The following is a 24,256-nucleotide window of genomic DNA, read 5'->3' on the forward strand; positions in this document are numbered from 1 at the left end:
GCATTTTGGACAGCTTCGGGTCTCAGTCGCGACTGGCAATCGTGGCAAGGCAACTGGCGACACTCTTGGTCGTGCGCAACCGTGGAAAGGAAAGTGAGAACCGAAGTGGCAGCAACGACGTCGATCCCGTAAGTACGAAGCACTCCACCAGCCTGCAACTTCAACTCCAAGCCGGGGGCTTTCGTTTGCTAGGCGAAGCGGAGGGACAGGCAGCGATTGGAGACCCTCTAGACTAGGTACCTCTAGGTAGGTAGGTACATCTAGTCCTAGAGGTACCTATTAGGTGGAGGCTACAGGGCGAACGCCATCTGCCGTCAAAGTTGCCCTGGAGGCACAGAAGGGACGGGATGGAGGGGGGGAGGGTGGGGGATGCCGGCCAGCAGCTGTCCTGGTGACGGCACCTCAGCGGCATCGGCAGCCCACGTCAGAGCAACTGTAGCCTTGCACCAGTGCCTCTGGCTCCAGGTGCCGAGCTCACATAGCGGATTGCCTCTATCGTACCTCGAAGCAGCAACATCATCAACCACGAAATCCGAGCTTCATCGAGCCGACTGTTTCTACTCTGACCTGACATCCCCTTGCCGGCTTCGAATTTCCCACCTAGCCACACACGTTTCCCACAGTCGACACCAGCGCGCGCATCAACCATGCCGATATCACCCATTATTACGTTCAAGGCGGGCATTTGCGACGTAGATGTTTGTACCACCCTTCCTCCCAGCTTCCCCCGCCCGCCATGACATCCAGTTTTCTCGGCCACTTTGTCGCCTGTCCTCGCCAGCTAGTCTGGTTATTGCAACGAAACTAACATCCATATTCACAGCAAACGTCGAAGCCGTACAAGGTCACGCCCCAAGCCAGGCCCGGCTACATCTACCTTTACTCCGAAGAGGGTATGTGGACCATGAATCTCCAGCCAGCGCCGTGGGAGCCGACTCCTTTTCGTGACACAAGCTGACCATTTCATCTCGCAGATTTCATCCATTTCTGCTGGCGCCCTAGAGATGCCCCTGCGGACGAGCCCGAGCTCGACCTCGTCATGATCCCCGAGGACGGACACTTCCTTCCCTACGACACCAAGTCTCCTGCCCAGGCCTCCGCCAAGACTAACGGCCGTATCTTCTCGCTCAAGTTCTCTTCCTCATCACAGCGCCATATCTTCTGGCTGCAATCGAAGCCTCAGGGTCCGAACGGCGACCCGTCTTTCCTGAGCCCAAGAGATCTGAAGATTGGAGAGATTGTGGACAAGCTTCTGCAGGGCTACGAGGTGGATGTGAACAGGGAGCTTGCTTCACTCAGCAGCGGCGGTGGTAACAACCGCCGAGACGATGATGACGACGAGACAATGGAAGACGTTGAGGGCCACGGAGACCCCAATGCCCACCACGAGGGCGGTACTGGCGGCGCTGGTCCCGATGCCACTGGTGGTGATGTCAGGAGGGAGGGCGAGGACGCCAGAGAAGGAGGAGCAGATGGAGCAAGAGCGTAGGTGCTGTTTTCCCGTCACATGAGTTTTGGGAGTTTGGGTTGCTTTGGCGCGCACATCATTTGATCTACTTCAACCAAACATGAGCAAGCTATGGCGCAGAGCAACAAGAACGGTGCAACTGTATTGTTACTTGCTAGAAGGCACTAAAATTTGACATGCACATGGCGTCCCTCTGCTTTCCGCAAAATTGCGTCTCCGATGCCATTACATGTGCTAATATAGTTCTCGTTGACAGGGCAAATGCTACGAATGCCGAGGCGGATGCGGCTGCCGTTGTACGGAACTTCCTCGAGTCCTTGAAAGGCACCCAAGGGCTTGCCGTAGGTCAAGCCCAAGCCCAAGGCAAATCCTACCCTTTACTCAACGATCTTCTTGAATCCTCAGTCACGATCCCGATGCTCGATTCCGCCACCGACGAATATGTCGACAACCTCTTGAACTACCTACCCCCGACCGTCATTGTCATGTCTCAGCAAGGTGCCAGCGGTACTGATGCCATCGAGGTTGAGCCTAGTGCCGAGTCTGTTGAGGCCGCTCGGCAGGCTATGAGTCAGGCTCAGAAGCGCGCGCTTCTGAAGAAGGTTCTCCGGAGCCCTCAATTTACCCAGAGCCTTGCCAGTCTGACAATTGCTCTTCGGGATGGAGGACTCCCCAACATTTCTGCTGCGTTGGGCATCCAAGTGGAAAATGGTGGTGTGGTCAGGGGCGGTACGGTGCCTCTAGGTGGCGGAGATGCTGTCGAGGCCTTTGTGGAAGGAGTGAAGAAGACAGTCCAGAAGAAGTAAAGGACCTCAGATCTTGATAGAGCGTCCAAGATGAGGACACGACATACAGGAGATTCGGATTGATACTGAGGATCAGTAGGCCCTGAAAAGCTGTGGGAAGGCTTGCGTCCGAGGCTTGATCAATAATGGAGGTCTGTACCACAGATCTTGACCGCACTAACAAGCACTCGTACATGCCCAAACCTGGAGAGTTGAAAGTCAATCGGACGTAAAGAAGAAGTCTTCCGAAGTATTCACGCCGGTTCCATCTCCTATATTTTCTTGCTGTGCTATTGCGAATACTGCGGGCGTGCTTGTTGACGTATAGTGGCCAAGTCATAGTGGCCCTAGCGACTGTCACGGAGTCCCAAAGCCGCGTAAGTTACGTACCCACGACTACCATGTAAGGACCCCACAGCAGGTTCCGCGTCACCAAGGGATGGAACCTCCAACGGGTGTTCGAAGACAGGGCTGCATTTTCCGCCTTCAACGTCACCTGGAATTACCCAACTCGCGCCTTCAACAACCGAACGCAGCCATTAGAGCTCTAAACAACACACAGGCTTCCGTCTGGCGCATCCTCAAGCAAGCGAAATGGAACAACAAGAAGGACAACAAGCCGAGTACTGGACATTTCCGACCGACCCCGGAGAGTTTGACAAAGACGAGCGCATCTCCTTCTCTAAGCTCGACAACAAATACATCGCGGTTCAAGACGATGGCACCGAATACGAGTTCGACGAGGGCCTCAAGCGCTGGCTTCCCATCATCGACGAAGCCCTAATCGAGGAACACCAGAGGGCATACATAACATCACTCGGAGACGACGATGCAGAGACAGGCCAGTTAGGCAAAGGACAAGGCAAGAAGAGAAAGAACGACGACCGAGAGGTAAGCTGCGCTCGAATGCGCACCTGTCAACGTCCGCTACTGCCACCATCTTCAACATTCACTCATCCTTCTTTGAAAACATTGATCCAATCATTCCCTTTTCGTCCCATTTTGATACTTTCGAAACAACCGTGAAAGGGAGAGAGCGAGAGAGAGGAAGAGACATCGCTGTGCCCCAGGAGTACATGAACATGAAATGATTCACATGTGTAGTGTTCCTTGTGATGTGGGTGTGAGGACGGACAGGACGAGAAAAAAAAAATCCTGGGGAAGACACTAACCAGACGTTTTCTTTCTTTCCCTCGTTGCGCGCACGCCTACAGGACTCCGCTAGCAGTAACCACAACATAAACAACCGTCCATCGAAGAACCGGAAGCGGGAGAAAGCGCCACGGGAGCCCAAGCAAAACACAGCCGTCTACGTGACTGGTCTTCCGCTCGATGCGACGGCTGACGAGGTCGCCGAGCTCTTCTCGCGCAAATGCGGCGTCATTGCCGAGGAGATCGACAGCGGCCGCCCACGCATCAAGATGTACACGGACGCCAACGGGAACTTCAAAGGCGACGCCTTGATCGTCTTCTTCAAGCCGCAGTCGGTCGAGATGGCCATTATGCTTCTGGATGACACCGACTTCCGCTTTGAGCCTGCTCCGGATGGCAGCAGAATGCGCGTCCAGGCGGCGGATATGAGCTACAAAAAGACCAAATACGACGCAGCAGTAGGCGCGGAGAACGGCGGTGGTGACAAGGCAGGCAATGGTGGCGCAGAGGGAGAAGGCTCGTCCTCTTCGACCCCCTACAACAACATCACCAACCCCAACCCCGTTTCCAGCGACGGTGGCGGTAACGGTCATAACCAACGCAGCCAACAAGACAAAGCCAAAATCATCAAAAAGACTCAAAAGCTCTCCGCCAAGCTCGCCGACTGGGACGACGACGAGCCCTCCCCTTCTGCCCGCCTTCTGGGGCCCGCGATCAAGGAAGCAAAGGGAGGCAAGTGGGACAAGGTCGTGATCCTGCGACACATGTTCACGCTGGAGGAGCTCAACGAGGACCCGGCCGCTCTGCTGGAGATCAAAGACGACATCCGGGAGGAATGTGCCAAGCTGGGGCCCGTGACTAACGTGGTGCTGTTTGATGAGGAAGAGGAAGGGATTGTGAGCGTCAAGTTTGCGACAGTGGAGGCGGCAGAGGCGTGCGTGCATTTGATGCATGGACGGGCATTTGATGGAAGGATTGTTGAGGCTTTCTTTGCTACTGGCAAGGAGCGGTTCAGGAAGAGCAAGAATAAGGATGCGGGTGAGGAGGACGGTGGTGATGATTGAATGAAATGATCAGCGCACGACTGGATTAGGGGATCTGAATGGGGTGTGACTTGAAACTTCTGGTCTATTGATGCTCTGTACCATGAAAGGAAAGTCTTTTTTCCCTTCGCTTGCATCTGGATTCCTTTGCTCACTACGCGACATCATTACCGTGGATCACAGTTCCCAGTTGAGAGCTACACATGCGGCATTGTCGTTGGCAATATGAGAGAGACTGGTTTTCTAGTGCATATACAACATGTGTAAACTAATTCGAGCTATCGTTATAACCAGCTCTGACATAACTGATATTCGCAGACTTATGTGATGAGATATGTTACATATTACATGGCTACTTGTTTGTTCTCATGCCCATGTGCTCCCTGCATCAAAAGCATACTCAACCAGCCATAGTTAGCGTATAACTCGTGAAGACACTCATCCGTTCGCTCGTCAATTTCAACCCTATCCTCAACAGCTCCATCGCCACATCCGGTTGCTCCTTTTGCAGCTTCTCCCATCCTTCCCGGTCCATCATCCACAGCACACAGTCGCGCTCGACCACACACGTCGCCGTTCTCGTCGTCTCCGAGAAGAACGGCAATTCTCCACACGTCGTTCCGGCCACGATGCTTTCACAAAGTCGCCCCTGTGGCAGATCGTATTCGGCTCTGAGCATACCTTGCTCGAGCAGATAAAATCCTTCTGCCTGTTCCCCGCGCCGGAAAATGACAGTTCCCGCGGGATATTGGAGTCTTTTGAAGTAACCTACGGCACGGAACCAGAAATCCTCGTTTTTGTCGCTGATGTCCTGGAAAATCTGGAGCATCAGCCGTAGCGGCTCCTTAAAGCTTTGCCATCTTGTTGACCCTCGTTGCTGCTCAGCTTGCTGGTTGAGTGCATGACGAGCTGCTACCTGGAGGTGGCTGCGACGGGGAGAAGATCCCAGGGGGTCAAGCTGAGGCTGTAAGGATGATTGGGTAGAGGGCACTTGCAAGCTGCTGGAAGGTACAGAAGCTGCTGTCCGCGAAAGACGACCTGCTTCTTGACTGGCATACAGTGTCTTGAGAAGCTCGTTCTCACAGTATTCCAAGGCCGAGTTAAGCTCAGGGAGAAGCTTGACGTCAATCCCATCTTCACCGAGACCGGCTGCTCTTAGGTGACGACCCAGTTCTTGTTCGGTGTCAACACCGCTGATAATCAGCTCGATGCCCTTGTGATTGAGCAGGCGGCTGATAGTGTTAAACACCTCTCCGGCGGAATAATCGACGCCGTTGACCAACCACAGGTCGATGATGAGGAACCGAATTGGGCGATGGTTGAACTCTTTATCGGAAATCATAGCCCTGATCTTTTCCTCCACGCTCACAATAGTTCCAAAGAAGAGATAACCGGCAAGCTTGATGATGTTGACTTGCTTCCCAGCGTCTCTAAGGTAATGTTGTTGCGTCGGATTTCTTCTTACCGTCGACCCCACCACCTCTCCGGAGTAGATTGCCCTCACAGCCGAAATTCTGGATGTTTGGATAATGAGAGCGGCAAATGCGCAAAGAATACCAACTCCGATACCAATGACGAAGTCATATGTACCCATGACGACGACAATGACAAGCACAGTCATGTATTCAAGCCACTTCAACTTTTTCCTTGGTTGCCAAACAGCCTCAATAAGCAGTTCGAAGCCTAGGTCGAAGATGAGCACTCCAACCATCATGACCGGTATGAAGCCAATCAGGGAAGGACCAATCATCATTACGAGGAAAGTGAGAACTGCAAGCATAATACCCGCCAGTCGAGTGTTACCCCCTGAGCGCATGAAAAAGACGCTGTTGGCATAAACCAGGTAGTTCTGAATGCTTCCAAAACAGCCTGACAGGAAGTTTGAGTAGCCGTGTAGCTTGAGCTCATGATCGAGGTCGGCATGATCTTCGCCGATGTTCTGTGCCAAAGCTGGAACGTTGATAGGCACATGTAAGATACCAAAGAAGGTCAGGGCAAACATTGCGGGGATACATTGCATAATGGCACTCCAATCGACTTTGTGAAACTCTGTGGAAGAAGTTAGCAATGTTTATATCTCCCATGGAGCAGCTGGGATGCTTACTGTACAAAGTATAAAAATACCACCATGGCTCACCGGGCGGAGGCCCCTCAAACACCCAGCCATGTTTTTGCAGAGTGTCTTGGTCAGGGCCGCCCAAGATGAGCAATACCAAGTAGAACAAGGCAGGTATGGTGAGGATATAGAGAGGAAGGAAATACTTGGACGTGATCTTCGTTTGGCCGTAGAACAGAATGATCGCCAAACCGAGAGGTACCGTCCATAGTGGGATAGTGTCTGGGTGAATAAGTCGCTTCAGGGTGTCGAGATCGTAATTTAGACTGCCATCCATGCGAGCCGTCACCTCGAAGCCGGTGGCAATCAAGAACCAACCGACACCACCGATACAGCCAATCAGGATATGACGCGGGATGAAACCCACGAGGTAGCCAAACTTGAATTTGCCCATAAGGTAGAAAACGGTGCCCGTGAGCATCGAGCTTAGCGCATAAGATGTGATGGTCGTTGCGATGACCGCTTCTGGGTCATCTTCGCCGACAATTTCGGTAATGGTACCAGCCATACTGTGGAAGAAGGGCACAACCTCGATCTTTGATGCTGTTAGTATGAATGGACGGTCAGAGAGATTAGACACAAGACTACTCACCAACTCGGAGCCAACACCACCCTTGAACACGCTCCCAAGGGAGAATGTCAACTGCGATATGATTGTGCTGATGTAGAAGATCGAGATACCGGCGGACCCCAAGCTCGAAAAAATTGGATTTGCCAAAGGGAAAAGAATCATGCCGTACGAAAGCGCGTCAAGGATGTTTAACAGGAGTCCCACAATGACGGCTGGTAAACATTTGACAGGTGTAACGATAACGTTCTTCCAGAGAGCGTGGCGGTCCCAGCGCTTTGGGGTTGCTGCCACCTTGGCAACACTGGCAATGCGATCCCATCTATCCCTCGCGGAAGCGGCAAGCCTTGTCGTCCATTGCCGTTTCGGACTCTTTTGATCTTCGATATCAGCATCGTGGCCGGAGCCGTTGACCATACCATAGTCATGCCGGGCCTCGCGTGATGTGGTCCGAAGCAACGGTGCGTGCTCGTCTGAAGTATCGCCTGCCTCTGCCTCCCGCTCGGTTGGTTGGACTAGTTCCGGGCGTTTCCATGACCCTCTCCTGCTGCTCTCACCATTCTCCCATGAATTATCTTCTTCGTAGTAGCCCTCATCGCTACGTGAAGCCGGCATATATATCGTACTCGGCGGCGATCTTTTCAGCATTGTGGTGAGCATAGATGGTCCCTCGGCTGTTGATTCGACATCGGTTTCTGGCGATAGGGGCTCAGATACGTTTACGTTGAGGGCGTCCTGGTGCCTACCATTACCCTCTTCGGCATCTTCGGTGCCAGTGGCCTGAGCTATGTGGCCGAGAATTGTTTGTTGCGAGATGGAGGATCGTCTTCGGTTAAGGAACGCTGGGCTTTGTCTGTCTTTTGGGTCGGAGAGAAAATAGTTCGCTAGCTCGGCGGTATCCTGGCGAACGGATTGTGCGTATTGGTAACTGTCTAGAGGAGCTGTAAAGAGATGATCAAGCACAAGTCAGTGGCATATCAACCAAGAAGGGTAGTTATCAGTTGGGAGAGGGGGAGGGAGTTATAGTCATACCTAGATTTTCACGGACCGAGCCATGGATGAAGGACCTCAAAGGTTCGCGGTGCGCAACTGAATTCACCGAAGTTGAATATAGCTGATGGGCCTCATTGCTGGTAGGATCCTCGCAGGGCCGAGTTGGGATGGTTTTGGAGGGACTCGAAGACTCTATTTCCTCCTGGGCCGAAGCATACTGCGAAACGGAGGAAGACCGTCTGGGAGATCTCCTCCATGAGGAGAAGCCCACAGCTGGAGACGACATGAAAGGTCGCAAAGAGACGCAACAACCTACAGGCTGCTATCGGTATAGGTATGCGATGGGCCGGTGCCAGATTAGGTAGTAGGTATGCCAGGTTTGCCAGAGCGGCAAGGGCAGTTGAGTATCCGCCGGGTCGTTTCGAGAATTCCGGGGTGACAAGTGGGAGAGGTGCAAGATGCCGTCACTGACTGTACGCGGGGGAGTTGACGAGCACCGAGCAACCTAATAATGCCTGGCTTGCCAGCTGAACTGTTCTGCAGACTGGACAGGATTATAGTATGATGCGGAAGCGAGTAAAGAAGCACGTCAGTGCAGAAAAGCAATGTCCTGTGGCTGGAGAGCGGAAGGACGGGAAGGAAAGTAAGAAAAAGAATTCAAGATAGGTATGTAGAAAAAAAGCAGCACCTGATGTAACCATGTAGATGTCTGCGAAGAAAAGAAAACGTGACAAATATCCTCGGATAAGTTGGGGGAAAAAAGGAATGATAAAAAATAAAAATTACGACAGGCCGAGCTATCGTAGAAGGTCCGTCCTCGGCTGGAGGCGAGTCGAGGAGTGCAGGCCGGTGGTTAGAAGCAAAATTCTATGGAGCAATCTTGTCGACAGCAACATACAAGAAGCACCGACCACGCCATGCTGCATCCGGCTGGACCTCTTTGGCCCCGCCTGCAAAGACTTCGTTGAGGCTAACAGGGAGGGATATCTGATTAGTAGTCTCGGTAGTAGTATGTACATGAGCTTTGACGGTTCGGGGTTTCCATGTTGTCCCGTCGTGCGTCGTAGCGTCTATCGTACCTAGCGCCGGAGGAAGACTGAACAAGAACTGGTACGGCCTCAATTGATCAGTTGAAAGCCAATGATACTAGGTACCTAGCAGTTGCTGGATGGCCTGGACCTGTTGTTTTTAGCTGGCCATGGTGGGGTTGAGGCCGTGGGAAGGGAAAGGCGTCATCTGCATGATGTAATCCCTGTTCCACCAAGCAGCCTTCCCAGTGCGAATTGGTTTCTCTTTTTTTTGAAATTGAACGCTGCACCCCAGTAACTATCTTTCAGCTCCACGTGTGACAGACTGACAACGAGCACACGGCAATAACGGTCAAAAGTTTACATAACCCTATGACTGTTCTTATCGCCTTCTTCAGATGGGTCGTATTAGCTGTAGTTTGACATTTCAAGGGGAGGACTAGTCAGTACCTCTTCTCTTTACTCGGGTTGCCTCTCAGTACCTGCCATCAACGGCACAATATACTGAAAAAAGGGTGTTATCAGCCGCCACAAACACAGTGTTGCCATGCCAGAAAACTTGGCCACTGGTTGGTGAAAAATTTGAAGGGCCTTGTGAAACCCCTTGCTGGCTGTCACTCCAGCCTCGACGTTCGCCGTCGTCCACCGCGGCAATTCCGTGTGGGTTCCTGAATTAATGGTCTGGACGTCAAAGTAACCTTTCCCTCATCCTTCCCGCAACCTACAAGGTGTGCTACCGTCTGGTTGTGGGCTCATGGTCCCTTGTCCATGCAAGCACTTCTCTGTCCTTCACCAACGGTCCAGCCATAGAGAAAGAGTAGACGGTAACTCTTTGTCCCATGTAGACTCGAACATTTGGTTGAAGTCACCTTTGGCCGTCATCATGGTACAAGGACTGGTCAGCTCTGTGTGTACGGCGCAACGCTTTTGAGTCGGTCCTTTGCGCTCCCTCCAACATCTAGCTGCTGATCAATGACCATTGCATATGGCTTCTGGTCAACGCCATTGAGTTCGTCACTCCCTCTCCGGTACTGTTCGGAAGGCGCCACGCCGTCAATGGTCAGGAAAAGAGGGAGGGGCCTGTCAACCTGCCGGCAACCGCTCCGATAGCAGTTTTCCATTGCTGGTCTGCAGCAACAAGCTCCGGTCTCAAATCATGCCAGGTCGATTTTATTCAACCCAGCTTTTGCAAATATCCCTGCACAATCAGACGCTCCACATCTCCTTGCCGGACATAGAACTGACTGTTCTTTGTCAGGTTGATCGCCCTTTAGACATGCGTTAGTTAGCTTGGAACCAAAGCCATCATCTACTCCTCCCTCTGCAGCGTAGCTTACCCATATTCGGTTTGGATCTCCCCCGCATCCTTCAACACTCGGACGTCGATAAAAAGGTCTCGTGGGGGTTCGAGACTGCCTGTGAGATCGATATCCGTCCATTGGCCTTTGTAGAGGGCCAACAAATCTCCAAACTGTCGAAAATAATCCTCTTCCTGGGGACTAAGACTGCTGGTGGTCCCGCCCCCTTCATTGCCCTCCGTCACGCCCTTGGGCCCTCCTGTCGTCTGGCCGGCAAGGTCGAGGATATCGGCTCCATTCCACACCAGCTCCTCGAGCTTGTCTGTTCGGATTCGGTGATAGGCGAGCAGACAGCGCTTGTTCCTCCGCATTGAAAGGTGGTTGACCAGCAGCGTGCACGCGGTGGCCTGTTCGGCGGAAGGATCAAATGACCCCTGGAAAGGTTCAAGTAAACTGGCGACGTCTTTATCAAGGTCTCGGATTTCTCGGGCCACTGCACGGACAAGCTCGGTCTGATAAGGTGGAAGATGGCTCAAGTTCTGTGTCCTCTTGGCATGCTGGACCTGGTGATGGTGTGAGTGTTCGTATCCAGGGAGGATGCAGTGAGCTTGCACAAACCAGTTTGTTGCCCAAGTCACCGTACATGGGCATGTTTTCGACTTGGCTTAAGTGCCTCTTTGGACAGTTCGAAGCTGAAAGGTGTGATAGTGGAATTGACTATGTGTGTGTTTTCTGACGCGTCTCAAGTCGCGTCGTTTTCTCGAACAGCCAGGCGGGTGAAGTTCGAGGTTCCGTCTGGATGTGAAACCGTTCTATGGCCACTAGCATATCAAGCGTTGTTAGGCAGGATAGACGCTACAAGATGGTCTAAGCACTGCACTTAAACGCGGGGTGGGCATCAAAAAAGTCCTCGGACAACCCTAACCCGAAGCAGAATACATGTATCCGAACATTTTCTTCGTCCCATTCCCTCTCAACCAGCTGCATACGGCATGTCCCAAGGCATGCGTGCAGTCAGGGCATGTATTCCTTTTCACCAACGTCGGCGACAAGAATAGGGATATTCATAAAGCAAGACTTATAGAGGTAGTAGAAGGGCCACCGTGCCTTGGAAATGACAGACGTATGAAGACGACGTCTCATGTCCTGAAGCTGATACCAGTTCAGATACATGTGAAGAATCGGAGTCCCTTCGCGCATGGTACACACATTCTACATGACTCTACGTCCAAAAGTAACTGGCATCAAGCCCTTGAACAGCTGAAAAAATACTCAATATAACATTGCAAAGCAGACTCGATATAATCTATCAACTGTCGAAACCAGCAACCTACTCGGACCACCTTGATACGCTCACCCACCCATAACGCACCGGACAATCGGTAATGGTGAGGAGGAAAGACTAGGCTCCGTAGGGATGCCAAATTCCAACTTCAGATGGGCTGCTCCATTGCACAAGCACTCGGCATGCGCAAAGATACAACAACTACGATCCATGAGTTAGCTCAAGAGCCGCGAAAAGAAGCAATATTCGAAATCGAATGAGATGCCAAAAGGGTCAGAGTCGCATAAATGCTGGTTTCGTCGTCATCTGCAGAGGTCTTAAGTCTGCTTGGTAACACGGACCAATTCGATCATCACGGGATGGGCGTGGGAGTACCGGTAACGGAGGAGTAGGGAAGGGGGTAATCAAACAAGGTGCTAGAACTTACACTAACCACAGACACCGACGCGGTGTATTTTTGGCATTGCCAGCTTTTAGCAATCTGGAGCCATTCTCTCTGATATCCCCCACAATGGCGCTGTTCAAACGCGGCGGTTGCACACGAAGAACCAACACGGGAAGAATTTCTCTCGAGCGAAAAATTTCCTGCCATTAAATACAGACAGTGCACAGACCAGGCACAGAAACCCACCGAACTGACCGAAGACTCCATCATGAAATGGGACATGGAAGCTCCGATAAGATAAGGAGCTAAGTACTGTATGTAAGCTCTCCCCCAGCTTCACGGCGTCAGTGCCACTGGAAGTTGCGAGAGCTTTCGACCTCCATCCATGTCAACGGTCAGTGGCACTACGTCAGGCCATATAAACCAGAGACATACCCTGCGTTTCATACTACTCTATAGATTCAAGTTGGATTTTAGACTAGTCGTTCCTCTTAAATAAAACACATACTCAAGTCTTAAAATGCAAACAAGGCGCCAATTGCTAGCGACTGCCACTCGGCGCATCAGTGAGGCGTCGAGGGCCTCTCTCTCACGAACCACGCGCCAGTTTCCCCGGGCACCGGCGCTGGGCGTAACCGTACCGGCACTCAATGCCACTCATCTAGCCAGCTCTCTTCGTCTTCTTCCCACAATAGCGACTCGATCGTATGCTAACGGCAGACCACGCCCCCCAGGCGGTACCCATCGCATGAACCTCGGGGGTGAGGACGAGAAACCAGCATTGGAACAATACGGTATCGACTTAACAGCAAAAGCACGAGAGGGAAAGCTCGATCCGGTCATCGGCAGAGCGGCAGAAATCCAGAGAACCATCCAAATCCTGTCACGGAGAACGAAAAACAACCCGGTGCTCATCGGATGCGCCGGTGTCGGCAAGACAGCCATTCTTGAAGGCCTTGCGCTGGAGATTGTGAAGGGCGCGGTGCCTGAAAGTATCAAAAACAGGAGAGTCATCAGTCTCGATCTCGGATCTCTTATTGCAGGAGCCAAGTTCAGGGGAGATTTTGAGGAGCGGCTGAAGAAGGTCCTGGGCGAAGTGCAAGAAGCCAACGGAGAGGTTATCCTGTTTATCGATGAGCTCCATACTCTCCTTGGTCTCGGAAAGGCCGAAGGCTCCATTGATGCGTCGAACCTCTTGAAGCCAGCTCTTTCTAGAGGTGAGCTTCAGTGCTGTGGTGCAACCACCATGACTGAATACCGTCAGATCGAGAAGGATGTTGCGCTCGCTCGCCGGTTCCAGCCCATCATCGTCAGCGAGCCGACAGTGGAGGATACCATTAGTATTCTGCGCGGGATCAAGGAGAAGTATGAAGTTCACCATGGTGTCCGTATCACTGACGGAGCACTGGTTGCTGCCGCTACCTATTCCAACCGTTACATCACCGACCGTTTCCTTCCCGATAAGGCCATCGACTTGATGGACGAAGCCGCCAGCTCGCTTCGCCTACAGCAAGAAAGCAAGCCCGACGATATCCAGCGGTTGGACCAGAAGATCATGACCATTCAGATTGAGTTGGAAAGTTTACGAAAGGAGAAGGACGTAGCCAGCGTCGAGCGCCGCGAGAAGCTCGAGGCTGACCTGAAGAAGTATCAAGATGAAGTCGCCGTACTGACGGAAAGGTGGCTGAAGGAAAAGGCCGAAATCGACAGCATCAAGCAAACCCAAGCAGAGCTCGACAGAGCCCGCATTGAGTTGGAGCAAGCACAGCGAACCGGAAACTTTGCCAGGGCTTCGGAATTGAGATTTGGCGTCATTCCAAACCTGGAAAAGAAGCTACCCAAGGACGGCGAAAGACCTACCCGTGATCTCTCTCTCATCCATGACTCAGTCACTGCTGACGACATTGCCAACGTCGTCTCCAGAATCACCGGCATCCCCATCTCCAAGTTGTCCAGCGGCCACACGGAGAGACTGATTCACATGGAAGACATTCTCCGCGAGTCTGTCCGCGGTCAAGACGAGGCCCTGAAGGCGGTTGCCGACGCAGTACGAATGCAAAGAGCCGGCTTGAGCGGCGAGAACCGCCCACTGGCCTCCTTTTTCTTCCTCGGCCCCACCGGCGTCGGCAAGACAGAGCTGTGCAAGAAGCTCGCCGGCTTCCTCTTCTCAACCGAGACCGCCGTCGTTCGCTTTGACATGAGCGAGTTCCAAGAAAAGCACACCATCTCGCGCCTGATCGGTGCTCCCTCCGGCTACGTCGGCTACGAAGACGCCGGCCAGCTGACCGAGGCCGTCCGCCGCAAGCCCTACGCCGTCATCCTTCTCGACGAGTTCGAAAAGGCGCACAGAGACATCTCGGCCTTGCTCCTTCAGGTTCTCGACGAGGGCTACCTGACCGACGCCCAGGGCCACAAGGTCGACTTCAAGAACACCATCATCGTGCTCACCTCCAACCTCGGCGCCGACATCCTGGTCGGAGCCAACCCCATGGTCCCCTACAAGGAGACGGAAGACGGCGACATCCACCCCGACGTCAAGCAGGCCGTCATGGACGTCGTCGCATCCCAGTACCCGCCCGAGTTCCTTAACCGCATCGACTCCTTTATCATCTTCAAGCGTCTCGCTATGGAGGCGCTCAGGGACATTGTTGACATCCGCCTGAAGGAGCTCCAGGAGCGACTCAACGATCGCCGCATCACCCTCGACGTTCCCGAAGAGGTCCGCCAGTGGCTGGCTGAGAGGGGATATGATCCCAAGTTTGGCGCGAGGCCGCTCAACAGGCTCATCACCACCGAGATTGGAAATGGGCTTGCGGATAAGATTATTCGTGGACAGATCAAATCGGGCGATAAGGCGGTGGTGGAAATCAAGGAGGACAGGAGCGGACTGAATGTTTACGCGGAGCAGCAGGAGCAGCCTCCGGCTGCCGAGGAGGCTGAAGCTGAGGCTTAGACTGCTCCTGAAGCATGAAGTGGCCCATTGCTGCTAATCTGATCCCAGGTTGACGTCGAGCAGTTGTATCTTTATTGTATCTCATTTGTTACTGGTTCTCCTCTTATGTTACATTGCATGGTTTATGGCCCGGGAAACAGGACGATAAAAGGCATTGGAAGTGTAGTTTATACGATGTAAATTTGATATCTGCATGTAGGTTTCGCATGTCTACGCATGAACAACATATCTCGTAGAATGGCATTCATGATGACACTTCTGGGATGTGTACGACCAGTTGGTGGGATTTGTGATTTGTGTGGTGTCTGGAATCAAACGAGTTTGTCTCCACCGATACCGGCAACGTTGTTGTGTGAGACCTTAGTGGTGAGTCATGCCTACTTGAGGTTAGCCACAGCTCGTCGGTCGTAGCAGGGCGCTAAGGAACACATGTTTACAGCATGGACTTGTCGTTTTCAAGGTCACAGAAGAGTATCAACATTGGCATCTATACACAGCGACATGATATCACCAACACTTTGCGTTAGAGGCTAGGGATGCATCCAGAGACATATTTAAACCTTTGGCTGATGCTCCTACGGTTTGTGTCCTCGTCAGTTAAGCTGGTAAATTATTTAGGCTTCAGGGGAAAAAACAAAAAAATATGGCACCAACATGATTCGAGCCCTCTACCTCCCTCACCCTGGCCTACGGAATGGTCTGGTAATCCAGCTTTATCTTTTATTGTTTTTGGGTACCTTGACGGACATGGCAGGAGAAAAAACGGTACCGGTCAACATCAGCAAAAATTTACCAAAAAAATTGGTAGCGTCTCTTTGAGTAGCGTGTCATCCTTAGTGCAGGGGCCATGCTAATCTTCTCTGTATCGTTTCAACTGTTGGTTTCATTAGCATCACATCATACCGCTTGACCACGAAACCGACGGGCAAACTTACATTGACCAAATTGCCCCGAAGGGCGAAAATGCAAGCAGAACCTGGCCACTATAAACCCCGTTTCAGAACCCTCTAGGCGCTACACACTGCAAACTGCACACGCTACAGCGCGCTCCTAACACCTGCAGCTGGCGATCGGCGCCGGTGCACCTGCCATGCGTCCACTGGGCAATTGATCGTCGGGCGCACAACCCACAGCCGAGGGAAAAACGCAAAAATAAAAAATCCTGTAAAACAACCTCTCGGGATGACAGCCCAGGGCAGATGCAAAACGCACGAGCCTTGTTCTTGAGATGCGCAGGAGAAACGGCCGGCTGGAAGCACACTGATACAACCTTCGCGCAAGACAACAACAACAACAACAACAACAAAAGAGGAAACAAGGCAAAAGACGGTTCACGGGAATTGAGAAGGGGATCAATCGGGAGAAGTGGAAACAAAAATTCTTGTACAGATAGTGCGGCAATTTGCACTTCTGTGATAACCAACTGTACCCGAATATGTACGCAGTAAGTAGAGGTACTAGGGCCTCCCTGAGCAGACTGCGGGGCTAGCGCCCGAACCCGGCGCATCCATTGAAGGGACCCACTCGGGGGGGAAACCGACCTTCTCGCCCACTTACACGCAGTAGCAGCCATTCGACCCCGCCAAGGGTTCTTAGCACGAAGAATTATTTCCGACCCCTCCATGATGTGATCGACTTACCTATCGAGCCTATGTACACTACTTGCAACTACGGGTCGCGATCGCAAGTCCCACTCTGCCCTCTCCACCATCTTCACTCGTGACTGTACTCGGGCGAGGTGCTGTCGACTTGAAATTCCAGAGGCCCTGCCACTTCTTAAGCTCTCTCTCCCCTCTTTCCCTTGTCGTTTTGCAGCACCAGCAGTAGCAACGATCACGCTGTTCTACCTCGGACAAGCCCTCCTCCGCCTTTCTCGACCACCAATCCCCCCTGCCGTCACCTCGGTCGCAAGAAAGTGGTTCGCAATGGCTGCCAACCAGAGAATCGCCATTGTGTCGGTCTACGACAAGACCGGCCTTCTCGACCTGGCCAAGGGCCTCGTCCAGCACAATGTCCGCATCCTCGCCTCTGGCGGTACCGCCAAGATGATCAGGGAGTCTGGCTTCCCTGTCGAGTAAGGATCCCTCTTCTCGAACCCGTTTGCCTTTGGTGATGTGATCTGGAGGCATTGGCGACAGCGCGCTGACAGCTCTCTTTTCCTACGTATTAGGGATATCTCGGCCATCACCAAGGCCCCCGAGATGCTGGGTGGTCGCGTCAAGACCCTTCACCCTGCTGTCCACGCCGGTATCCTCGCCCGCGAGCTCGCTTCGGACGAGAAGGACCTCGCTGAGCAGAACATTGAGAAGGTTGACTATGTCATCTGCAACCTCTACCCCTTCAAGGATACCGTGGCCAAGATCAACGTCACCGTCCCTGAGGCCGTTGAGGAAATCGATATTGGCGGTGTTACTCTTATCCGCGCCGCTGCCAAGAACCACGCTCGTGTTACCATCCTGAGCGACCCCAACGACTACGCCGAGTTCCTCAAGGAGCTCGAGTCTGGCGAGATCAAGGACTCCAGCCGTCAACTCTATGCCCTCAAGGCCTTCGAGCACACCGCCGACTACGATGCTGCCATTTCCGATTTCTTCCGCAAGCAGTATGCTGGCCATGGCCTCCAGTACCTTCCCCTTCGCTACGGTGCCAACCCTCACCAGAAGCCTGCTGCTGCCTACGTTAAGGAGGGCAAGCTTCCCTTCACCGTTGTCAATGGTGCCCCCGGCTACATCAACCTTCTCGATGCTTTCAACGCCTGGCCCCTTGTCAAGGAGCTCAAGAAGGCTCTCGGGAAGCCCGCCGCTGCCAGCTTCAAGCACGTCTCTCCCGCCGGTGCTGCTATTGGCCTTGAGTTGACCGCCGATGAGCGCAAGGTCTACATGGTCGATGATATCCCGGGTATCGAGACCTCTGGCCTTGCCCAGGCCTACGCCCGCGCCCGCGGTGCTGATCGCATGAGCAGCTTCGGCGACATGATTGCTCTTAGCGACGTTGTCGATGTTCCTACCGCTACCATCATTAGCAAGGAGGTTTCGGATGGTGTCATCGCGCCCGGCTTCGAGCCCGCCGCCGCTGAGATCCTCAAGAAGAAGAAGGGTGGCCGTTACCTCATGCTCCAGGTTGACCCTGAGTTTGAGCCCAGCAAGAGCGAGACTCGCACTGTCTTTGGTATCACCCTCGCCCAGGGCCGCAACGACGTCGAGATCTCCCCTGAGACCTTCTCTAACATCATCACCCCCAAGGATGGCACTCTCCCCGAGAACGCGCAGCGCGATCTCACCATCGCCACCATTGCCGCCAAGTACACCCAGAGCAACTCAGTCTGCTACGCTGCTAGAGGCCAGGTAGTCGGTTTGGGTGCCGGTCAGCAGTCCAGAATCCACTGCACTCGCCTTGCTGGCGACAAGGCTGACAACTGGTGGTTGCGCTTCAACCCCCGCGTCATTGGCATCAAGTGGAAGAAGGGTGCCAAGCGCCCCGACAAGAGCAATGCCATCGACCTTCTCGTCAGCGGTCAGCTCCCTAAGGATGGTCCTGAGCGCGAGTCGTTCGAGGCTCTCTTCGAGGAGGTGCCCGCTGCCTTCACCGAGCAGGAGAAGAACGAATGGCTGTCCAAGCTCACTGATGTCTGCGTCTCTTCTGACGCTTTCGTAAGTTCACCCCCTTCTGTTGACTGCCAGTCGCTACCATTATTAACACAACTGTATTAGTTCCCCTTCGTTGACAATGTCTATCGCGCCGCGCGCTCCGGCGTCAAGTACATTGCCGCCCCCAGTGGCAGCCAGAACGACAGTCCTGTCTTCGAGACCGCCGAGAAGCTTGGCATTACCTTCGTCGAGCAGAACACTCGTCTGTTCCACCACTAAAGTCGCCAAACTTTTCCAAACCTAAATACCTTGAAACACTTCGTAACAGAAGATGGATGGTTATGATTGATACCCTTCTCGCATAAATCAACTTTGCGATTTTTTCTTTGAGTTTACAAAAAATGGCGAAATGTACTTATGACGACCACTACTTTGAGAGAGTGGTTGTTTACGGGATGGTATACAGGACTGGATGGAACGGCTGGCTATGTTTGCTCTTTTTAAATGGGGATCCTGGGGGAACACAAAAGTTCAACACTTTTTCTTTGCTTGATGAAGCACTTTCTCCCTGAAGCCAAAGTCGTTGATGAAGTGATGATGATGATGGCTTGACTGGCAGAAAGCGCCTATCAAATTACCTCATGACACGGAGGGCTGATTTCTTTCATGATGACGAATGAAAGAATAAAGAAAAAAAAAAAGAAAAAAAGAGTTTTATAATCCTTCACTCAAACTATTCAATACTTGATTATCCTTGGGATCTTATAATAAGCCCATGTTCGTGAAACCGAATGAGATGAAGAGGGCGAACAGCAAGCAGTACGCAACAACGGCCGACAGAGTCGAAGATATACATACGTAGACATAGCATACTAGTACTAGAACTACCTCTACTGACTGAATCAGAAGCTGGTCTGTCGTCCTCGTCATCATCGGCATGTAGATACAACATCTGACTTCCGGGGAGCAGAATTTTCCCCAAACTCGTTTCCATGGCGCTAGATTAGTTCGTTGAACTCCTTCAACGGATGATACAGTATCGTAAGATGTCGGAGGCGAATTTTTTGAGTGGGGAATGGGAGAAGAGGATTGGCGCGACGGGAGAAGAGAAAGCCGATGGAGAATTCCTAGTGAAGAAAACGAGGTGGTGGGGGACGGTTGGGTAGTGTTTTGCCTGGAAGGACGAAGAAGTGGAGGAAGTTGAGTGGGTTGAGGTTTGAGTGGGTGTGGGGAGATGAGTGAGGACGGTGGGTGGGGGAGAGGTGCTGCTACATATCACCATGATCACATGCTCAACAAGTAGAAACGGTATCATGTTCTCTGTCTGATCATCCAGCATAGCATCACCAGGGGCAGCTATATCCCTTCTTCCGTCACTCTCCCTATTCACTACCCCTTCTTTCACTCGGGCTTGATAGGCAGTGCGGTGGAGGAGGACGGTTATCTACAGGTACATTCAACACCTCATCGCCCCGCCCTTCCATCTCCGTGTTCCTAGAATTAGTGTTCCCAGTGATTTTCTCCTTCTTCATATAGGAATTATCCGCTACCATCTTCCGCGCCTCCTGGTTCTGCAGTTCAATACTCGGTGTCTGCGTTTTGCCAGAGGTAAACATCTCCGAAAACCTCCCCCACAGCCCCTTCGGCTCCTTCATCGAGAATTCTTCCACCCATTCCCGAGGAAACCAACTTCTTTTCCTTCCAGATCCACCCCAGCTTCCTTCCATGTCCCAGGAGGTGGAAGCAGAAGGTGTAGATTGTGTAGGTGGAAGAGAGGCGGAAGGGGCCGGACCCGGACGCGGAACCACACGGAGATGCACGATAGGATCATCCCCTTCTACCAAATCCGCCAAGTGACAAAGTTCCTTTGAGGACTCAATCAGTCGAACGTGTTTTTTGTAGACTGGCCTTATGTCTTGTAGGGTAGGAAGCAAGAAGCGGTGTTCGAAGAGGGAAGCGCAGAGTAATCGTTTGATTCGTTTTTCGTGCCATTGCAGGCGGTCTGAGGAGGTACATTGGCAGACTAACTTGCCATCCTCATTGGGGGTGAACTGGTCATTGTTACAACCACAGTCTCGGTTGAGGAGCTCGATGCCTTCGGGCATGGAGACGAGGAAATCTATGAAACGCGGATGGATGGGAACAATGGCGCGGTTGGCGAAGGGGATGAGGTCGGCGTAGTCGTTTTGCTCGTATTTGGTCTTGCCATTCCCTGACTTTAAGCTTTTGGGAGGCAAGACTTGGTGTTGAGGTTCCATATCCTTCAGCACGACGAAGGGGTATAGGTCCTTGTTGAGTTTGTTGGCTGTTAGTTGGCAATTTTGCCAGAGACGGTCAACTGTTTCTGTTGAGGGGTAGAGAGGCAGTTTGTTTCCCTCAGCCAGAACAACTTCAAGGAGGGACAGGGGCCGATTTTTCAAACGGACCGAGGTGAAACGATAGGAGTGGTTGTGGGCGAGGATAAGGTTGAGATAGTATGAGATGTCGCGGGAGTCGTTGAGTTGGTTGACCCAACAGATTTGAGAGAGCATGGAGCTGTAGAGCCTGAATGATCTCGGTAGATGGACGTCAGCATCAGTTCTGTCCCGGACCAGAAGGGCATCGCGTTCGTGAAGTTTTCCGAGTTCCAGTTCTTGATCGTAGCACAAATTCTTTTTGCTGTCATAGCATGGAAAACAGGAGGACCAACAAGACGGCACTTCTTCTCCATCTTCATCAAACTTGGTCTGGGAATGACGATCCAAAGCGTCTTGTAACACTTGGTAACACCCGTTGGCTTCCCTCACAATTTCTTCCACCATCTCTTCCATTCTCTTCTGACGCCATCTCGGGGTCTTCGTGCTGTAACCTTTCTCCAACATGCCGAACCTGTAGCGGCAGATAAATTTCATGTCATTGCCGTTGATGTCCTGGACACGAAGCATCGGGGCTTCCACTCCAACTGTCATGACTGACCCAGATTTGATGACTTTGCGAGGAAGCTGGAAGTCGTGGAAGTCTTTTTCCGGTCTGCTCGCTACGATGATTTTGATCGAATTCGTTACGGACATGGCAGCTGTATTACCCCCGGCTTGTTCTCCGTCTTTGATTTTGTGCCAAGGTTGGATGTTGCGAACTTTCTCAATGAACTTTGTGAAGTGGAAATAGTCCGCGTTGTTATCCTCCCAGGTCTGCGTTCTGAAACCTGATGGTCCATCTAAGAATATGTAAACCGGTCTGAACGAATCTAACCCGGTCAACGCCGCAATGAAGTATTCCTCCAACCACTTGGTTGACCAATGCGAGTTTTCCGTGGGAATGAAGTTGTCCTTCCATGCCTCTCGAGGGATGTAGCTGGGTAGAGGAACATCCACATCGCTCATGCCCAGTAGTTTGTACCACCTTTGCATGAAGATACTATCAAGCACCAATGGCTCTTGCTCGAAGAGTTGGAGAAGCAGATCGTTGAGCATGTACCGATGAGTGTTGTAGAACGGATCTTGTCGGTCTTGGTAGAAGTAGAAGAGTACAATTGGGTCCCGATCTTCTGTATTTCCGATGGGCTTGAGAATAGAACGGTTGCGAAGAACCGTATCAACGATCAGCCTCATCAAAACGCTTTTACCAACACCAGGATGACCAGAAATCCAGAAAAGATTTTTCTGGGCCGTGGCGTTTTCTGTGCTGTTCTCCGGAATAGCTTGAAGCCAGTTTATGAAGATCCTACGTCCATCCTCCGGTTCAGTGCTTCCGTCGTTGTCAGTTGCCAGTATCCATCGAAGCGCACCGCTCTTCATACTGGGTTTCCGAATGCGATGATACCGACCGCCTCGCTTGGGGCTGAGTTTCAAGCTGTTCAAAATATGAGATCGAAGAACGCCAATTGGAGGCCGGTACACATAACTTTCCCTAAAATCCCAAAATTTGTCATTGTATCTGGGACGGGACATCCGGATATGAGGTAACAGCCCATCTGGTAACTCGGGCAAAAGGCCGAGGATTTTGTTCGGCTCACGTCTTAGTCCAGCTTCACCATCATCGTGAAGAGCGACTACCAGGTTACACACGTTTTGTTCGATATCCTCATGAGGCAGGTAACCAGAGGTAAAGTGGCTGCAGTTGCGAAGAAAAGCTGCTTCTTGTTCGGAACTGTACGGTGGCGTAGTGTATTAGCATGACATCCATCCGGTCATATCGTAAGCATGAATATGTACCATATTGTTCGGAGAAAGCTGGGCTCCAGGATCACTTCAAGTATTTTATGCAATTGCTGCAGTTTTGGCTTCGTCTCTTGTCTAAGCGCCGAGAAAAGGGAATCCAGAGTCAGTGTCTTGCAGCGTGGAAAGAAGATTGGTGTTGCCTTACGAGTCCGGGTTCCTGGTTTTTACCAAAGACTATATGCTGTGTTAGACGTCTCGTTGTAGCTATCGCTCGTCTCATGATAAGAGGGGTGCGGTACACCATCCAGTACTTACCTCGTACGTATCCCGTAGTACCATCGAGTATGCAAGTATTTTGCTATGCAACACTTGTATTGACGCTACTTTCGGCGTTGCCTCGTAGACCTTTCGTAAATGGCAAAGAAGGAGATACTCACACATTGTATCAAAAGAGTCGTGGTATTTGGCTGCGGTTCGATCCTGGAACACTAGGTATGGCTGGAGTTCATCGAACATCTGGACGGTATAGGCTACCTTGGTAATCAACTGAAGGGCTGCAAATGCGTCCATTCTTACAGAGTCGCCAGACTCGGGACGGACATTCATATGGAGATCCGTCCAGTCACCCATAGCATGGCCGGTACGATATGGGGAATAATAGCCTGCCATCTCCGTTGGTTCGGGTGAATTTTCCGCTGGCGCGATGATATTGGCTTGGGCAGACATCGTGGTAGGAGGCAAGGCCTTGCCAGACTGGAGAATGTTCGTTCGTCAAAGAAATGAATTCCAGCTTGGGCTTTCTACTTCTGTTCTTGTGGATGTCCGAGTCAATCTGCTAAGTATATACGCATGGAAATGAACTGACCTGCCTCTCTGTCCCTGGTTTCCATGACTGGAACAGAACACCAACCCGGGCGGCTATCCCACAATGATCACGCTCACATATCTTCTGTGCGAGGCGCGAGTCTTTGTTGAAAAAGGTGAACCAACACCAACCAAGACCGACAAAGATGAACCAACACGACTGAATGACCATCCTTCAATATCGAACATCTGGTGAAAGAAAATCACGGAATCGTTTCCGACGTGCCTTCTGTTATTTTTCGCTACATGCCTGCGCTGCCTGTAAAAGCGTTACGATCGATTTTGCCAGTTCCAAGTGCCGGAGGTCATTCCTTTCCCTCATGGCCATGACGCACCACACTAAGTGGTAAGTCTGGGCAACCTCGCAGTCCCATCGATTACTGCGGCACTTGTTTTCTGTGGATTGAAGTGACGAACTTACTCGAAGAAATGATAGAAAGACGACGGAGTGATGCGAGCCTCCAGTCACAAACACCCTCGGAAAAAGCACAGTATCCAACCCTAACCCTGTTGACAATTAGCTGTATACGATTGATGCTGCGAAATCATGATGAGCCCACAGTTTACAGACAAGGATACTGCTTGCACAAAC

At 52.0% G+C, this 24,256-nt stretch overlaps 8 protein-coding genes across 8 annotated transcripts; 5 read left to right on the forward strand and 3 right to left on the reverse strand.

Moving 5' to 3' along the window:
* The first annotated feature begins 378 nt into the window (after positions 1 to 378).
* On the forward strand, positions 379 to 2,731 carry B0T23DRAFT_383984 (proteasome complex subunit Rpn13 ubiquitin receptor-domain-containing protein). Its single transcript, XM_062837446.1, has 4 exons — positions 379 to 698; positions 824 to 893; positions 975 to 1,485; positions 1,725 to 2,731. The coding sequence occupies exons 1-4, from the start codon at positions 648 to 650 to the stop codon at positions 2,272 to 2,274; spliced, it is 1,182 nt and encodes a 393-aa protein (XP_062690534.1). The 5' UTR covers positions 379 to 647; the 3' UTR covers positions 2,275 to 2,731.
* On the forward strand, positions 2,732 to 4,752 carry B0T23DRAFT_383987 (uncharacterized protein). The gene is made up of 2 exons (XM_062837447.1): positions 2,732 to 3,144; positions 3,468 to 4,752. The coding sequence occupies exons 1-2, from the start codon at positions 2,848 to 2,850 to the stop codon at positions 4,467 to 4,469; spliced, it is 1,299 nt and encodes a 432-aa protein (XP_062690535.1). The 5' UTR covers positions 2,732 to 2,847; the 3' UTR covers positions 4,470 to 4,752.
* On the reverse strand, positions 4,604 to 8,620 carry B0T23DRAFT_185969 (sulfate transporter family-domain-containing protein). The gene is made up of 4 exons (XM_062833138.1): positions 8,165 to 8,620; positions 7,157 to 8,073; positions 6,553 to 7,099; positions 4,604 to 6,497 (listed from the first exon to the last, which is right to left on the reverse strand). Exons 1-4 carry the CDS (start codon positions 8,409 to 8,411, stop codon positions 4,849 to 4,851), a joined length of 3,360 nt encoding a protein of 1,119 aa, XP_062690536.1. The 5' UTR covers positions 8,412 to 8,620; the 3' UTR covers positions 4,604 to 4,848.
* Positions 8,621 to 10,327: 1,707 nt separating this feature from the next.
* On the reverse strand, positions 10,328 to 11,102 carry B0T23DRAFT_321687 (DNA replication complex GINS protein psf-1; the record flags this gene model as incomplete). The annotated part of the gene is made up of 3 exons (XM_062835252.1): positions 10,328 to 10,421; positions 10,491 to 11,014; positions 11,070 to 11,102. The coding sequence occupies 3 exons, from the start codon at positions 11,100 to 11,102 to the stop codon at positions 10,328 to 10,330; spliced, it is 651 nt and encodes a 216-aa protein (XP_062690537.1).
* A 1,370-nt stretch (positions 11,103 to 12,472) lies between these two features.
* B0T23DRAFT_383995 (heat shock protein 78, mitochondrial precursor) lies at positions 12,473 to 15,288 on the forward strand. Its single transcript, XM_062837448.1, has one exon. The coding sequence runs from the start codon at positions 12,642 to 12,644 to the stop codon at positions 15,072 to 15,074; it is 2,433 nt and encodes an 810-aa protein (XP_062690538.1). The 5' UTR covers positions 12,473 to 12,641; the 3' UTR covers positions 15,075 to 15,288.
* Positions 15,289 to 15,324: 36 nt separating this feature from the next.
* Positions 15,325 to 16,420, forward strand: B0T23DRAFT_383999 (uncharacterized protein). The gene has a single exon (XM_062837449.1). The coding sequence runs from the start codon at positions 15,611 to 15,613 to the stop codon at positions 15,926 to 15,928; it is 318 nt and encodes a 105-aa protein (XP_062690539.1). The 5' UTR covers positions 15,325 to 15,610; the 3' UTR covers positions 15,929 to 16,420.
* A 478-nt stretch (positions 16,421 to 16,898) lies between these two features.
* B0T23DRAFT_186090 (bifunctional purine biosynthesis protein) lies at positions 16,899 to 19,175 on the forward strand. The gene is made up of 3 exons (XM_062833139.1): positions 16,899 to 17,148; positions 17,245 to 18,724; positions 18,785 to 19,175. Exons 1-3 carry the CDS (start codon positions 17,000 to 17,002, stop codon positions 18,938 to 18,940), a joined length of 1,785 nt encoding a protein of 594 aa, XP_062690540.1. The 5' UTR covers positions 16,899 to 16,999; the 3' UTR covers positions 18,941 to 19,175.
* An 808-nt stretch (positions 19,176 to 19,983) lies between these two features.
* B0T23DRAFT_421671 (uncharacterized protein) lies at positions 19,984 to 23,526 on the reverse strand (the record flags this gene model as incomplete). The annotated part of the gene is made up of 4 exons (XM_062839774.1): positions 19,984 to 22,789; positions 22,855 to 22,935; positions 23,006 to 23,034; positions 23,116 to 23,526. The coding sequence occupies 4 exons, from the start codon at positions 23,524 to 23,526 to the stop codon at positions 20,044 to 20,046; spliced, it is 3,267 nt and encodes a 1,088-aa protein (XP_062690541.1). The 3' UTR covers positions 19,984 to 20,043.
* Positions 23,527 to 24,256: the final 730 nt, after the last annotated feature.

This window comes from Neurospora hispaniola (genome assembly GCF_033458365.1).
Source record: "Neurospora hispaniola strain FGSC 10403 chromosome Unknown B0T23scaffold_6, whole genome shotgun sequence".
Taxonomy (NCBI): Eukaryota; Fungi; Ascomycota; class Sordariomycetes; order Sordariales; family Sordariaceae; genus Neurospora; species Neurospora hispaniola.

Bases quoted from the DNA above. Each gene is read 5' to 3' on its own strand.
- B0T23DRAFT_383984 (XM_062837446.1), top strand. From the start codon at position 648: ATGCCGATATCACCCATTATTACGTTCAAGGCGGGCATTTGCGACGTA. The intron at 894-974 runs GTATGTGGACCA...TTCATCTCGCAG, and splicing joins CTACCTTTACTCCGAAGAGG to ATTTCATCCATTTCTGCTGG. The intron at 1,486-1,724 runs GTAGGTGCTGTT...TCTCGTTGACAG, and splicing joins GGAGCAGATGGAGCAAGAGC to GGCAAATGCTACGAATGCCG.
- B0T23DRAFT_383987 (XM_062837447.1), top strand. From the start codon at position 2,848: ATGGAACAACAAGAAGGACAACAAGCCGAGTACTGGACATTTCCGACC. The intron at 3,145-3,467 runs GTAAGCTGCGCT...GCACGCCTACAG, and splicing joins GAAAGAACGACGACCGAGAG to GACTCCGCTAGCAGTAACCA.
- B0T23DRAFT_185969 (XM_062833138.1), bottom strand. From the start codon at position 8,411: ATGTCGTCTCCAGCTGTGGGCTTCTCCTCATGGAGGAGATCTCCCAGA. The intron at 8,074-8,164 runs GTATGACTATAA...ATCTCTTTACAG, and splicing joins CTCGGTCCGTGAAAATCTAG to CTCCTCTAGACAGTTACCAA. The intron at 6,498-6,552 runs GTAAGCATCCCA...CTTCTTCCACAG, and splicing joins GTATTTTTATACTTTGTACA to AGTTTCACAAAGTCGATTGG.
- B0T23DRAFT_383995 (XM_062837448.1), top strand. From the start codon at position 12,642: ATGCAAACAAGGCGCCAATTGCTAGCGACTGCCACTCGGCGCATCAGT.
- B0T23DRAFT_383999 (XM_062837449.1), top strand. From the start codon at position 15,611: ATGCATCCAGAGACATATTTAAACCTTTGGCTGATGCTCCTACGGTTT.
- B0T23DRAFT_186090 (XM_062833139.1), top strand. From the start codon at position 17,000: ATGGCTGCCAACCAGAGAATCGCCATTGTGTCGGTCTACGACAAGACC. The intron at 17,149-17,244 runs GTAAGGATCCCT...CCTACGTATTAG, and splicing joins GAGTCTGGCTTCCCTGTCGA to GGATATCTCGGCCATCACCA. The intron at 18,725-18,784 runs GTAAGTTCACCC...CAACTGTATTAG, and splicing joins GCGTCTCTTCTGACGCTTTC to TTCCCCTTCGTTGACAATGT.